General features: G+C 50.2%; 1 protein-coding gene and 1 long non-coding RNA gene across 14 annotated transcripts in view; one reads left to right on the forward strand and one right to left on the reverse strand.

The window, feature by feature from the left end:
* Positions 1-16580, reverse strand: part of ZGPAT (zinc finger CCCH-type and G-patch domain containing) — a 25363-nt gene continuing 8783 nt past the window's right edge. For 3 of the 13 annotated variants that reach the window (XM_055266086.2, XM_055266085.2, XM_055266084.2), the window contains exons 3-7: positions 2662-2795; positions 2274-2426; positions 1125-1244; positions 577-982; positions 1-362 (exon numbers count right to left, since the gene is read on the reverse strand). In XM_055266086.2, coding sequence (XP_055122061.2) covers positions 224-362; positions 577-982; positions 1125-1244; positions 2274-2426; positions 2662-2795 — 952 coding nt within the window. In that variant the 3' untranslated portion in view covers positions 1-223. Of the gene's footprint in view, positions 363-576; positions 983-1124; positions 1365-2237; positions 2427-2661; positions 2796-16580 lie in introns of all 13 variants that reach the window. The other 10 variants (XM_063634090.1, XM_055266082.2, XM_063634089.1 and 7 more) reach the window with 4 other exon arrangements.
* Positions 2425-5334, forward strand: LOC134735911 (uncharacterized). Its single transcript, XR_010119506.1, has 2 exons — positions 2425-2527; positions 5016-5334. It is a non-coding gene; the product is annotated as an uncharacterized lncRNA (long non-coding RNA).

A 16580-nucleotide genomic window follows, 5' to 3' on the forward strand; every position in this document is an offset into this window, starting at 1 on the left:
TGACACTGTGAAGAAATCACTTTAATGTCCTTGCCAAGGAAATGCCCAAGACACTGGCAGGTGGGCAAGTAAGTGTCCAGATGGGACCCTGCAGCTCTGTCTCCACTCCGCAGTGTCCACACGCCCCAGGCCAGCAGGCCGGCCCCTCCTCGGGCAACACCGGTCTTCCTGAGGGCAGCCCGTGCTGGGGTCCCTCGCTTCGTCCATAGTGCTTGCGGGGTCTCTAGAACTCAGTCATCTTCTTGTGGGTGTCTGCCTTCCTCTGCTCCTGCTGCAGGCCGGCTTCCTGAGCCCGGAGCTGCCCCAGCTGGCGCTGGGCTCCTGCCAGCTTCTCCTGCAGCTGGGCCGATGCCACGCTATGCCTGCAGAGGGGCTCACCAGTCAGCGTGGGGTCCTGGGCCATGCCACCAGCCCGTCTGCCGTACCCACTGCCTGTGTGCCTGCTGCCTGTCCTCCAACATGCAGACCCCTCCTAGACTCAGCCCGCTATGCTTGGGTCAGGTGACCTCCTGCACGAATCCTGGGGGCAGGGCCACCCTGGGTTGCCCTTTGCCCTGAGCCGGGCCCCACACGTACCGACCAGCGTTGCGGGTGAGAGCCTCCTGGATGCTCCTGATGTCCCGCTGGGTTTGCTCGATCTTCTCCTCGGTCTGGAAGAGCCGCAGGCTCAGGGCCCGCTTGGCACTCTTGCTGGCATGGTACATGTCCTTGCTCCTTCTCCCCGCTGGGGCCGCCCCAGCCTCTAGGGCCCCAGGAGCCTGGCCTTGCAGCTTTTCATTGAGGAAGTCAAACACATTCCGAGGGGGTGGGCGGCCCCCGGGCCTGGCCCCTCTTCCCCGGCACCTGGGGGGCTTGTTGGTGCCAGCTTTGCCAACCCTGGTCTGCTTCTGCAGGGTCTCCAAGCACTGGTCCAGCGACTTCCCTCGAGGCAACACTACAGCATGGATGGGCTCCACCCGGCCTTCTGCGTGTCGGCCCAAACCTGAGGAGGCACGGGGATGGCAGTGCTGTGGCTGCCGGACCCCGGGAACCCGGTGGCTGTGGGACCCCGGGAACCTGATGGCTGCTGGACCCGGGCTGTGCTGCAGCAGCCTGCCCACTTCTCCAGGGCAGCTTGTACTCACCCTTGCCAAACTCATAGCCCATCTTGGTGAGGAGTCTGGAGCCTATGCCTCGAGTGTGCACCTCCCAGCCAGCAAAGGCAGAGCTGCAGGTCCCAGAGTCCACAGCGTCTGACCCCACCACTGCAAGAGACGGACAGAGGGCAGAGGACTCTGCAGAGTCCACAGCGTCTGACCCCACCACTGCAAGAGACGGACAGAGGGCAGAGGACTCTGCAGAGTCCACAGCGTCCGACCCCACCACTGCAAGAGACGGACAGAGGGCAGTGGCCCAGCCAGGCGAGAGGACTGTGCATGGTGACCCGGGCTTTGACCAATGAGCTCAGATCCTGGGCAGAGCCCCGACACCCCACCTCTTGGGCTCCGTGCTCTTGTCACCGAGGCTGCTGTGGGCATGTGACACCAGGCAGAGTGCACGGCAGTCCGCACGGCCTGCTGCACCGTGGCCCCTCCTCCACAGCCCTCTCCTGCCCCTGCCCTTCTCCACCTTCACGGGGCTGTGAGCGCCTCACCTGCCCTCACAGAGTCCTTGGTTTGGTCCTCCTTCACCAGGGACATGGGCTTCAGAAACCACCATCACGGATCCCTGGGTACACCTCCAACATGCAGACCCCTCCTGGACTCAGCCCGCCATGCTTGGGTCAGGTGACCTCCCACATACACACACACACACATACACACACCCACACATACACACACCCCTCTGGAGAGCTGGACACTGCCCACCAGTTCCCATTCCCAAAACTTCCACGCTGGCTGTCTGGACACAACCTCTGTCTGCCACGATCCCAGGCACCCAGGTCCCAAGTCTGAGAAGCCATGTGGAGGAGCTGCTCCTCTTGCACTCCAGGCCCCATCAGTTGGTCATTTCCTGTGACTTCCTTGGCAACTCCGGGCCCCTCCTCTCCCGTGGCCACAGCCACGACCATGGCCTCCCATCAATGAGACTAGCTGTTGCACCCCGTTCCTTGAAGATAAAGGCCGCCACGGATCTACCCCTAACCACACGGCCTCCCTAGGCACAGCTGGCACCCTCGCTGCAGTCACACACTCTCCAATAGTTTAGTTAGATGGTTGGTGCCCTCCCCAGCCAGGAGCCTCTCAGGGTGACCCCACCTTCCTGGCTCCTGGGCTGTGCAGCTGCTGCCGTACCTCTGGCATAGCTGGAGTCACCTGCACCGTCGCTGTCTGAGTCGGACCCTGTAGCCTCTGTGCGCAGTGGGGGCAGGATGCCGTCCCCCTCCACCACGGCCTCCCTCAGCAGCAGCGAGTCAAACTTGACTGTGTAGTAGCCGTTGTCCACATCTGGGGGCAGAGACAAGCTGCAGGTCAGAATCCTTGATGGCAGGTGCCAGTGATGGGGAACCACCCTGGACATCAGGAGCAAGGCAGGGCAGAGGCTGAGGGTAGGTGTGCTCATTTCGGGCCCAGAGCCAGAGTCCCAACACTCAATCCAAAGGAAGCAGGGAGCAGCCACACAGTGATAACACATGTGGAGCCTGGGAGGGTGTTCCCGGGAGGCCCCCACGGCCAGCCTCACCGGTGATGCGTGCTGCGTGCCAGAGGCCATCCTGGTGCTTGGCCAGACACGCAGAGCCGGCCTGCAGGGAGCTCAGGTCTGGGTCCTGGAAGGGGCGCAGCTCATCCAGAGAGACCACCTGCCCATGGGAGAACCTGCAGACAGAGCCGTAAGGGGCAGGGCTCAGACATGGGCCACCAGGGGCAAACAAACCCAGGAGCACTGACCCATTCACCTGGGCACTGTCCTGAGGGAGCCACACACGCATGCATATATATACACGCTCACACATATACACACACACGCACATATACACACACGTGTGCATACACACACGCATGCACATATACACGCGTGTGCATATACATGCATGCATATACACGCACATACACACTCACCACATACATATAAACACGTACACATACACACGCATACACACATACAGACGTATACACATACACACAGGCATACACACATATATACACATACGCATATGCATAAACAGGTACTCACATGCATACACACATACATGCATATACACGTACACAAACAGACATACACACATATACAGAAGTACACATGTATACACATGCATACACATGCACTCACACATGCGCACACACATACACACGTACACATATACACACGCATATTAACACACATATATACTCACACATGTAGTCATAGACATATACACAGAGACCCTCACAGGTGTATAAACATGCACTCACGCACTCATGCAAATACAGATGCAGTCATACATGGATACACGCACACACCATCTCACCCATACGTGCACACACACGCGCCCTCACCCACACATGCGCACACATGCACCCTTACCCACACATATGCACACGCACACCTCTCACCCCCACACACGCACACAGGCACTCACCCACATGCGCACACACGCACCCTTACCCACACATATGCACGCACACCTCTCACCCCCACACGCACACACACGCACCCTTACCCACACACATGTGCACACGCACCCTTACCCACACGTGCGCACACACCTCACCCACACACATGCACACACACGCACCTCACCCACATACGCGCCCTCACCCACACACATGCGCACACACCTCACCCACACACGTGCACACGCACCCTTACCCACACACATGTGCACACATGCACCCTTACCCACAAGTGCACACGCACCCTCACCCACACGTGCACACATGCACCCTTACCCACACACATGCGAACACACATGCCCCCTCACCCACACACGTGCACACACACATGCACCCTCACCCACACACGTGCACACACACATGCACCCTCACCCACACACGTGCACACACATATGCACCCTCCCACATGTGCACACACATGCACACACCCACACACATGCACACACACATGCACCCTCACATGCACACACACGGACTGTCACATTCACTCACACTCATACATGCATATCACATACATCACACGGCATGCACATATACACACATGCATATACACACTCACACTTGCATACACACAGTCTCTTGGTATCCATGGGAAACCCCCCGCAGAAACGAAAATCCAAGGATGCTCAAGTCCCTTATATACAATGACATAGTATTTGCATATAACCTATGCACATCTTCCCATATACTTTAAATCATCCCTAGATTACTTACTTGCAGTACCTAATACGATGTAAATGCTATGTAAATAGTTGTCATACAGTGTACAGACGCAGCCATCCTTTTCTTCCCCAGTTATTTTCTACTCGAGATTGGTTGAAATGATGGATATGGAACCCACAGATACCAAGGGCCAATTGTACACTTTACACACGTATGCACATGCACACACACACACACACCAAGGGCCAACTGTACACTTTACAGACGTATGCACATGCACACATACACAGTCTCTCACACACACACAAAGGGCCAACCGTACACTTTACACACGTATGCACATACATCACACACACATATCAAGGGCCAACTGTACACTTCACACACATATGCACATACATCACACACATATCAAGGGCCAACTGTACACACACGTATGCACATACATCACACACATATCAAGGGCCAACTGTACACTTCACACACATATGCACATGCACACACACACAGTCTCACACACATCACACACACACACACCCGCATTCTCTCTCGGGATGGACTTGGCTGCTCCAGAATATGCCCCGTGTGCCCCACTGCCTCTGCTGGAGTCACAGTGTGGCAGCGGCCTTCTGACAGCAGCTCCCATAGCCTCACTACTGCACAGGCAGCCACAGCACCAGTGCATCAAGGCAGACGTGTTGGGGGTGTGCATGTGCATGACTGAGTGCTCCCCCAAACTAGGAGGACCTGCTTATGAAACAGTGATGCCTTGACTTTTAGGTATCAGTGAACCAGTAAAATTAAAACCAAAACCAAGACACACACACAGAGAGAGAACGAAGAGGAAACGTGGGGACAGACAGGACTGCAATCTTCAACTTTGCCAAATAAAGACATGAAAAACCAACCGCCATCCACTGCTGCCGTGCCATCGTTTCAAAAAGGAAGTTGTTTTAACCCCACAAAAGCAACTGAGGGGCCAGGCGCAGTGGCTCACGCCTGTAATCCCAGCACTTTGGGAGGCCGAGGCGGGTGGATCACGAGATCAGGAGTTCGAGACTAGCCTGGCCAACATGGAGAAACCCGTCTCTACTAAAAATACAAAAATTAGCAGGGCGTGGTGGCATGTGCCTATAGTCCCACCTACTCGGGAGGCTGAGGCACAAGAATCGCTTGAACTCGGGAGGCGGAGGTTGCAGTGAGCAGAGATTGTGTCACTGCACTCCTGCACTCCAGCCTGGAAGACAGAGTGAGACTGTCTAAAAAAAAAAAAACAAAAAAAGAGCAACTGAGGACAGGCCTTCAGCCCATGACATGGAGCCAAGGCTGTCTTTCCAGTAGGAACGGGTGGGTGGAGCAGAGTGAGGTGGAACAGGGATTTTGTCTCATGGGTAGACAAAGGTGGCCTCATACACCTCCCCAGGCCAGGATTTTGGGCAGTTCCTTCTAGTGCCTACTGTTCTTAGGCACACAGGGCCCTGCCAATGACCAGGGGGCACCAGGGGCTACAGGACTGTGCCTCAAATGCACTACAGCAGAGACTGGCTGAAAGGAGACAGAGAACATGTTCAAAAAGAAAGGGTTAAACCCAGAGTGAATTCGATTAAATACGCCCCTTCAACACACCCACACCATCAATTAATAAAACCTCTTCTAGAATATTGGACAATATTAAAAGCCTTGAAATTTGTAAATTCTTTAACCCAGAAAGTGCTTCTATGATTTGTGTGTGTGTGCAGTAGAGGCTGGCTCTCTTGCCCAGGCTGAAGTGCATGGTAGGATGACAGCTCACTGCAACCTTGACCTCCTAGGCTCAAGGAATCCTCTCGCCTCAGCCTCCCAAGTGGCTGGGACTGTGGGAGTGTGCCACCATGCCAGCTGATTTTTGAATTTTTTTGTTGAGACAAGGTCTCGTCATGTTGGCCAGGCTGGTCTTGAACTCCTGGGCTCATGTAATCCTTCCGCCTCAGCGACATGATTTTTACGGAGAATGTATGTAAAGATTTGGCCACAAGGATGTTAACCAAATATGAAAAACTTGGAAATGACCTAAATTTCTAACCATGGAAAGTAGTTAATGGCATATCCATGAAGTTAATTGAAAACCAAGAGAACAGGCAAGTTATCAATGGAGCAAAGGAGAGCCTCCAGGAAGAGCCCCCGCTCATACAGAAAGCCTCGTGTGGCAGAGGAAGCATCACAGATGGGATGCAAGGAGAAAGACTATGGATTTCATAAGAGAAAATTAAAAACTGGGTTTTCATACATAAAAGATCCCAACCCAATCACCTACCTCACAGCATTGACGGAAGTACATTCCAGAATTAGTAAAGACTTAACCCTGAAAACAAACAACATCTAAAACTAAAAGAAGCTTCTGAGTTCCAGCCACACCCAAGTAGAGAGGTCGTTGAATTGAATCTGGGCCGGGCGCGGTGCTTCACGCCTGTAATCCCAGCACTTTGGGAGGCTGAGGTGGGTGCATCACTTGAGGTCAGGAGTTTGAGACCAGCCTGGCCAATATGGTGAAACCCCACCTCTACCAAAAATTTAAAAATGAGCCGGGTGTGATGGCATGTGCCTATAATTATAGCTACTCGGGAGGCTGAGGCAGGAGAATCGCTTGAACCCAAAAGGCAGAGGTTGCAGTGAGCCGAGATCGCCCCACTGCACTTCAGCCTGGGTGACGAAGTGAGACTCCATCTCAAAAAAAAAAAAAAAAAAAAAGAAAAGAAAAAAAGAAAAAATAATCTAAAACTAGACAAAATTATCAAAACTCACTGATTTAGAACTTTTCAGAGTTCTGGAAATTGACCAAAGCTGAGAGCTCACTGAGAACAGATTCTTCTTGAAAAATGTTGGGTCTTGGGTCAGAACACTGGCAAGTCTGCAGCCTTTGCACCTGGGGCTGCCCCTGGCTCCTACCTCCCGAGTCAGCAAACCTGAGTGTTTACCAGGTCAGGGTGGCTGCAAAAACCAGCAGCAGCAGAGCTGGATGTGGGACAGAAGGCAAAACCCAGGCCTCGCAGTTAAACACTTAGAAAATTGGCCGGGCGCGGTGGCTCACGCTTGTAATCCCAGCATTTTGGGAGGCCAAGGCGGGCGGATCACAAAGTCAGGAGATCGAGATCACGGTGAAACCCCTTCTCTACTAAAAATACAAAAAAAAAAAAAAAAATTAGCTGGGCGTGGTGGCGGGCGCCTGTAGTCCCAGCTACTCTGAGAGGCTGAGGCAGGAGAATGGCGTGAACCCGGGAGGCGGAGCTTGCAGTGAGCCGAGATTGCGCCACTGCACTCCAGCCTGGGCGACAGAGCGAGACTCTGTCTCAAAAAAAAAAAAAAAAAAAAGAAAAGAAAAGAAAAAAACTGACGGCCCTGATCATCTGGGGTTGTGATCCCAACTGGAGTGAGCACTGGGCCAGCCAGATACTTAACAGGAAGACTCTGAAAATGAGAGAGCCACAGAAGGGCTCAGCTCTCCCAAAAAGGGCCTGGCTATTGAGGAGACCACTGCAGGTGTTGGGAGCTCCAACAGAGGCCGGGGAAAGTGAAAGCAAAGAGAGAGGGGCTGGCTGAACTCATCACATGCTCTGAAACCACGTAGTGTGGTGGGGAGCCTTTTGGGTCAGGAGTGTTTGAGCACACCCTCTTGCCCAAATCTCTGGCTGACCACTACCATATGCAAACACAGAAGCAATTGCTAGGAAGCCAGACTAAAAAATAGAATTTAAGGCCGTGCGTGGTGGCTCACACCTGTAACCCGAGCACTTTGAGAGGCCAAGGTGGGCGGATCACAAGGTCAGGAGATTGAGACCATCCTGGCTAACACAGTTAAACCTCATCTCTACTAAAAATACAAAAAAATTAGCCAGGCATGGTGGCACACATCTGTAATCCCAGCTACTCGGGAGGCTGAGGCAGGAGAGTTGCTTGAACTCAGGAGGGGCAGGTTGCAGTGAGCTGAGATGATGCCACTGCACTCCAGCCTGGGCAGTACAGCAAGACTCCATCTCAAAAAAAAAAAAAAAAAAGAATTTAAAAATCTGAGTAGAGACATCAGAGGCTGCAGGGGTGGGTGGGCAGGTTTTGCAGTTTAAGTCCAAACATCTTAACTAAAACAAACAGAACACAAGACTCAGGAAAACAACTCAGAATCCAGACATAGATCATCTGAAATATCCAGTTTTCAACAAAAAAAATTATAAGACAGGTAAACAGGAAATCATGGTCCTATTTAGGAAAAAAAGCAGTTGATATAATGTGACTCTGAGTGGGCCCAGATGTTGAGTTTAGCAAAGACTTCAAAGCAGCTACTATAAGTAGGTTCAAATAATTAAATGAAAATATGATGGCAATGATTCAGGAAACAGGGAATCCTTTTTTTTTTTTTTTGAGACCAAGTCTCACTCTGTCACCCAGGCTGGAGTGCAGTGGCATGATCTCAGCTCAATGCACCTCCACCTCCCAAGTTCAAGCAATTCTCAGGCCTCAGTCTCTGGAGTAGCCGGGACTACAGGTGTGAGCTACCACGCCCAGCTAACTTTTGTATTTTTAGTAGAGACGGGGTTTCACCATGTTGGCCAGGTTGGCCTCAAACTCCTGACCTCAGGTGATCCACCCACCTCGGCCTCCCAAAGTGCTGGGATTACAGGTGTGAGCCACCATGCCCAGCCTAGGGAATCTTAAAAAAAGAAATGGTAGAAAAGAAATCAAATGGAGGCCGGGCGCTGTGGCTCACGCCTATAATCCCAGCACACTGGGAGTGTGAGGCAGGTGGATCACCTGAGGTCAAACGTTCAAAACCAGCCTGATCAATATTGAGAAACCCCATCTCTACTAAAAATACAAAAATTAGCTGGGCTTGGTGGCATGAGGCTGAACTCCCTGTTACTTGGGAGGCTGAAACAGGAGAACTGCTTGAACCCAGGAGGCAGAGGTTGCAGTGAGCCGAGATGGCACCACTGCACTCCAGCCTGGGCAACAGAGGCAGACTCTGTCTAAAAAAAAAAAGAAAAAAAGAAAAAAAAAATCAAATGGAAATTCCAGAGTTAAAAAGGACAATCACTGAAAGGAAATTTGTAGTGAATGTAGTGGGGAGGGCAGGATGAACAGGTGGAGTACAGAGAATGGGTAAGGTTGTGAAGCTTCTCTGTCTGATGCCACAATAGCAGATGCCTGTCACAAAAGCAGGATGAACAGGCGGAGTACAGAGAATGGGTAAGGCTGTGAAGCTTCTCTGTCTGATCCCACAATAGTAGATGCCTGTCACAAAAGCAGGATGAACGGGTGGAGTACAGAGAATGGGTAAGGCTGTGAAGCTTCTCTGTCTGATGCCACGATAGCAGATGCCTGTTATTATACATGTGTCAAAGTCCATAGAATGTACACCACCAAGAGTCAGCCCTAATGTAAACTGTGGACCTTGGGTGACAATGATGGGTCTGTGTAGGTTTATGGATTGTAATAAACGTACCAGTCTGGCGAGGGAGCATGATGGTGCTGTGGGGAGGGGCTGTTGCATGTGTGGGGGTCAGGGGTATATGTGAAATCTCTGTATCCTCCACTCAATTTGGTTGTGAACCTAAAACTACTCTAAAAACTAAAGCCAGGCCGGGCGCGGTGGCTCATGCCTGTAATCCCTGGACTTTGGGAGGCCAAGGTGGGCAGATCACCTGAAGTCAGGAGTTCAAGACCAGCCTGGCCAACATGGTGAAATCCTGTCTCTACTAAAACTACAAAAATTATTTAGCCAGGTGTGGTAGAGGGTGCCTGCAGTCCCAGCTACTGGGGAAGCTGAGGCACAAGAATCGCTTGAGCCTGGGAGGCGGAGGTTGCAGTGAGCCGAGATTGCGCCACTGCACTCCATCTGGGTGACAGAGCAAGACTCCATCTCAAAAACAAACAAACAAACAAACAAAAAGCCTATTAAAAAAAAAATTCAAGGCCGGGCGCAGTGGCTCATGCCTGTAATCCCAGCACTTTGAGAGGCCGAGGCGGGTGGATCACCTGAGGTTAGGGGTTCAAGACCAGCCTAGCCAACATGGTGAAACCCCGTCTCTACTAAAAATACAAAAAAATTAGCTGGGCGTGGTGGTGGGCGCCTATAATCTCAGCTACTTGGGAGGGTGAGGCAGGAGAATCGCTTGAACCGGAGAGGTGGAGGCTGCAGTGAGCCAAGATCGCGCCATTGCACTCCAGCCTGGGCAATAGAGTGAGACTCTGACTCAAAAAAAAAAAAAAATTAATTAGATGTACTCAACAGCAGATTTGAATGGCAGAAGAAAAAAATTTATTAAAAATTATCCAGGCCAGGTGCAGTGGCTTGCGACTGTAATCCCAGCACTTTGGGAGGCTGAGGCGGGTGGTTCACCTGAGGTCAGGAGTTCAACACTAGCCTTGCCAACATGGTGAAACTTCGTCTCTACTAAAAATACAAAAATTAGCTGGCCATGGTGGTGACACACTCCTGTAGTCCCAGCTACTCAGGAGGCTGAGGCAGGAGAATTGCTTGAACCTGGGAGGTGGAGGTTGCAGTGAACCAAAAATCGCGCCATTGCACTCCAGCCTCAGCAACAAAAGCAAAATATTTTAAAAAATTTAAAAAAATTAAATAAAAATATTAAAATATTAAATAAAATATTAATTTTATTAAAATTAATATTTTAATTAAAATATTAAAAATTAAAATATTAAATAAAAAATAAAAAATATTTTAAAAATAAAATAAATAAATTATCCAGTTTGAACAATAAGGGGAAAAAAGGTTGAAGAAAAAAAAGCTTTAGAGAACACACACCAACATACATGCAGTGGGACTCCCAAAAGGAGATGAGAGGGGCAGGAAAAAAATTTGCTGAAATGATGAGTAAAAACTCTCCAAATTTGGTAAAACAAAACAAAACATTATGAATCAAGAAGCTTACTGAAGCCCAAGTACGATGCACACCAAGAAATCCACACTTAGATACATCACAACTACTAAAGGCCAAAGACAAAGAGAAAATCTTGAAAACAGCAAGAGAAAAAAAAGATAATTCTTCAAGTACAAGGGGACAGTTTGACAGATGACTTCTCATCAGAAACAATGGAACCCAGAAGGCACCATGACGACACTTTTAAACGCTGAAAAGAATGATCAATTAATAATTCTATAGTCAGCTAAACTATCCTTCAAAAATGAAGCTGAAATAAAGACATTCCCAAATAAACACTGAATTGGTTGCTAGCAAGCCTGTCCTACAAGAAATTCTAGCCAGGCGCGGTGGCTCACGCCTGTAATCCCAGCACTTTGGGAGGCCAAGGCGGGCAGATCACGAGGTCAGGAGATTGAGACCATCCTGGCTAAAATGGTGAAAACCCGTCTCTACTAAAAATACAAAAAATTAGGTGGGTGTGGTGGCAGGCGCCTGTAGTCCCAGCTACTCGGGAGGCTGAGGCAGGAGAATGGCGTGAACCTGGGAGGCGGAGCTTGGCTTGCAGTGAGCCGAGATCGCGCCACTGCACTCCAGCCTGGGCGACAGAGCGAGACTCCGTCTCAAAAAAAAAAAAAAAAAAAAAGAAATTCTAAATGGGCTGGGCGTGGTGGCTCATGGTAATCCCAGCATTTTGGGAGGCCAGGACAGGCGGATCAGGAGGTCAGGAATTCAAGACCAGCCTGGCCAACATAGTGAAACCCTGTCTCTACTAAAAATATCAAAAAAATTGGCTGGGCGTGGTGGCAGGTGCCTGCAGTCTCAGCTACTTGGGAGGCTGAGGCAGGAGAATCACTTGAACCAGGGAGGCGGAGGTTGCAGTGATCTGAGACTGCACCATTGCACTCCAGCCTGGGCAACACAGTGAGATTTTGTCTCAAAAAAAAAAAAAAAATTCTAAATGAAGTTCTTCAGACTAAAAGGAAATGACACTAGACAGTAACTCAAATTCACAGGAAAGAAAAAGGGGCAAAAAAAAAAAAAAGGTAAAATATGGATGATACAAAAAACTACAAGTATACTTTTTTTCTCTTTGAATTTCTTTCTTTTTTAAATAGAGATGGGGTCTCGCTATGTTGCCCAGGCTGGTGTTGAACTCCTGGCCTCAAGTGATCCTCCTGCCTCGGCCTCCCAAGGCTTTGGGATTACAGGCATGAACCGCAGTGTCCAGATCTTAATTTGTTTTCTTTTTTTTTTTCTTTTTTCTTTTTTTTTTTTTTGAGACGGAGTCTTGCTCTGTCGCCCAGGCTGGAGTGCAGTGGCGCGATCTCGGCTCACTGCAAGCTCCGCCTCCCGGGTTCACGCCATTCTCCTGCCTCAGCCTCCCGAGTAGCTGGGACTACAGGCGCCCGCCAACACGCCCGGCTAATTTTTTTGTATTTTTAGTAGAGACGGGGTTTCACCGTGTTAGCCAGGATGGTCGGCTAATTTTTTTGTATTTTTAGTAGAGACGGGGTTTCACCGTGTTAGCCAGGATGGTCTCGATCTCCTGACCTCGTGATCCGCCCGCCTCGGCCTCCCAAAGTGCTGGGATTACAGGCTTGAGCCACCGCGCCCGGCTTTTTCTTTTTTCTTTAGGCAGATTCTCACTCTGTGGTCTAGGCTGTAATGCAGTGGTGCGATCTCACTCACTGCAACCTCCGCTTCCCAGGTTCAAGTGATTCTCTTGCCTCAGCCTCCCAAGTAGCTGGGATTACAGACACCCACCACCACGCCCGGCTACTTTTTTTATTTTTAGTAGAGTTGGGGTTTCACCATGTTGGCCAGGCTGGTCTTAAACTCCTGAGCTCAGGTGATCCACTCACCTCAGCCTCCCAAAGTGCTGGGATTACAGATAAAAGCCACCATTCCTAGTCCCTTTTCTTCTTTCTTGAGATAAGATCTGCACCCAGGCTGGAGTGCAGTAGCACGATCTCAGCTCACTGCAGCCTTGACTTCCCAGGCTCAAGTGATCCTCCCACCTTAGCTGGGATCCTCCCCCAAATAGCTGGGACTACAGGCACATGCCACCATTCCAGACTAATTTTTTGTAAGTTTGGTAGAGATGGGTTCTGTCATGTTGCCCAGGCTGGTCTCCAACTCCCTGGCTGAGGTGATCTGCCCACCTCAGCCCCCAAAAGTGCTGGGGTTAAAGGCATAAGCCACTGCCTCCAGGCAAATTCTTTCAAAATACTTTCGAAGCAATAATTACAACACTGAAGAGCTAAAGTTATAACATACATAAATGTATATATGGCAATAATACATGAAGGAGAAGAGGGGATGGAACTATGTCAGAGGAGGAGGGAGGATGGAGCTATGTCGTAGGAGAAGGGAGGATGGAGCTATGTCAGAGGAGGAGGGAGGATGGAGCTACGTCAGAGGAGGAGGGAGGATGGAGCTATGTCAGAGGAGGAGGGAGGATGGAGCTATGTCAGAGGAGAAGGGAGGATGGAGCTATGTCAGAGGAGGAGGGAGGATGTCACAGGAGGAGGGAGGATGGAACTAGGTCAGAGGAAAAGGGAGGTTGGGACTGTGCTATAGGAAAATGGAGGGGGAACTATGTCACAGTACAACGGAGGTAGATCTATGTTATAGACATGTTGCCATACTTAGGCCTGGCACAGTTGCTCACACCTGTAATCCCAGCACGTTGGGAGGCCGAGGTGGGCGGATCACCTGAGGTCAGGAGTTCAAGACCACCCTGACCAACATGGTGAAACCCCATCTCTACTAAAAATACAAAATTAGCCGGGCGTGGTGGGGGCGCCTGTAGTCCCAGCTACTCGGGAGGCTGAGGCAGGAGAATGGCGTGAACCTGGGAGGCGGAGGTTGCAGTGGGCCGAGATCACGCCATTGCACTTCAGCCTGGGTGACAGAGTGAAACTCCATCAAAAAAAAAAAAAAAAAATGCTATACTTTAAGTGTTAAGTCAGTAATAATCTGAAGTACATTGTGGTAAGTTAAAGATGCACATTGTCATCTCTAGAGCAACCACTAATAACTTAAAACAGCATAGCTAAAAATTCAGCAACAGAGCTGGATATCACTAAAACGATGGAGTTGGCAGCTCCAAGGATCCATCTCTCCAGCAAAGCAACTATTCTGCTGTCAAAACTGTCACAATAAACCTTTTTCTATTCAGCTGTCAAAACTGTCACAATAAACTTTTTTCTATTAAACTGTCAAAACCTCCCAATAAACTTTTCTGGAACTCTGGTGTCTACGAACTAGAGGACTGCTTAATGAAGTAAGACCCTGCTAAATTTCAGGAGGACAGCTGGGGTATTTCTGCTCAGCCACAACTACCAGCTCACACGCAGCCATAGGGAAGGCAACCTGCGTTTCTGATGTGGCTTGCTGGTGTCAGAAGGGATGATACAGACCTTTTCTCAAGGAATCATGCTTATGCATTTGGATCTTTCTAGTGCCTCCCTGAAGGGCTTGCTTTTGTTTCACCCCCTCAAACTCTCTCAGGGCTAGGGCAGCCTCCAGGGTCGTGCTGTTGAAGGCATTTTTTTTTTTTTCCCCAAGATGGAGTCTCACTCTGTCACCCAGGCCAGAGTGCAATGGCACGATCAAAGCTCACTGCAACCTCCGCCTCCCAGGCTCAAGCAGTTCTCCTGCTTCAGCCTCCCAAGTAGCTGGAATTACAGGCACCCACCACCACGCCCAGCTAATTTTTGTATTTTTACTAGAGACGGGGTTTCACCATGTTGGCCAGGCTGGTCTCGAACTCCTGACCTCAAGCAATTCACCCTCCTCGGCCTCCCAAAGTGCTGGGATAACAGGTGTGAGCCACCGCGCCCGGCCTGAAGGCATTTAAAGGCAGGTAATACCTGAAGCTGCGGGGGCAGGGACAACAGATGGGCAAAGAGCTGACAGAAAAGCCTAGGAAGGGGGAAGCTGGGAAAGGAGCTACATGAAGGTCTAAGGGCTTTGGAAAGCTCCTGTTCATGCCTGGAAATCCAGAAGGCCATGCACACAGCTGGGGCTAGACAGGGGCTCAGAAACACCTGAGGAGGACCTCAGCTTTCACCTCTGGTTCATCCCTAGGCTCCATGGGAGCGAGAAGTAAAGGCTGAGGAAGAGCCATGAACAGCCTGGCAGGCACTGAAGGACTTGCCCCAGTACAGAGGCAACCTGGAAAGGATGGAAGACGCTCTTTATCCGTTTTTGTTTTTTTTTTTTTTCTTTGAGACGGAGTCTCGCTCTGTTGCCCCGGCTGGAGTGCAACGGCACAATCTCAGCTCACTGCAACCTCCGCCTCCTGGGTTCAAGCGATTCTCCTGCCTCAGTCTTCCCAGTAGCTGGGACTACAGGCAGGTGCCACCACGCCCGGTTAATTTTTGTATTTTTAGTAGAGACGGGGTTTCACCATATTGGCCAGGCTGGTCTTGAACTCCAGACCTCAAGTGCTCCACCTGCCTCCACTTCCCAAAGTCCTAGCATTACAGGTGTGAACCACCCCGCCCGGCCTCTTTATCCTTTTTGCCACTAGACATTTAAAGAAATCTCTTTCAAAGCACAAGCTAACCACTAACCTAAAAGAACAGAAACAAGCACCCCTGACAGAATATAGTCTTTATTAAAAAAGGTCAGGAAAGTAACTAAACAAACGAGAAACGACAATCCACAACAAACAGCAACAATGAACCCTGCAGAGGGCGGAGGATCTGATTTTCAAAGTAACCACATTATCATCTTTGAATTGTACAGGTTTCAACAAAAAATTACACGGCATGCAAAGAAACAAGAAAGTGTGGCCCATTCACCGGAAATAAAGAAATGAACAGGCCGGGTGCAGTGGCTCACACCTGTAATCTCACCACCTTGGGAGGCCAAGGTGGGATGACTGCTTGAGCCCAGGAGTTCAAGACCAGTGGGAGCAATGTAGCAAGACCCTGTCTCTAAAACAGTAACAACACAACCAGCCAGGCATGGCGGCACATGCTTGTAGTTCTAGCTACTCAGGAGACTAAGGTGGGAGACTCACTTAAGCCTGGACGGTTAAGGCTGCAGTGTGCCAGGGTTGTGCCACTGCACTACAGCCTGGGTGACAGAGGGAGACTTTGTCTCAAAAAATAAAAAATAGGCCAGGTGCTGTGGCTCACACCTGTAATTTCAGCACTTTGGGAGGCCAAGGCAGGAGGATTATGAGGTCAGGAGATCAAGACCATCCTGGCTAACACAGCGAAACCATGTCTCTACTAAAAATACAAAAAATTAGCCAGGTGTGGTGGCACGCACCTATAGTCTCAGCTACTCAGGAGGCTGAAGCAGGAGAATCGCTTGAACCCAGGAGGCAGAGGTTGCAGTGAGCCAAGATCAAGCCATTGCACTCCAGCCTGGGCTATAAAGCGAGACTTCATCTAAAAAAAAAAAAGAAAATTAA

This window comes from Symphalangus syndactylus, chromosome 24, assembly GCF_028878055.3.
Source record: "Symphalangus syndactylus isolate Jambi chromosome 24, NHGRI_mSymSyn1-v2.1_pri, whole genome shotgun sequence".
Classification (NCBI taxonomy): Eukaryota; Metazoa; Chordata; class Mammalia; order Primates; family Hylobatidae; genus Symphalangus; species Symphalangus syndactylus.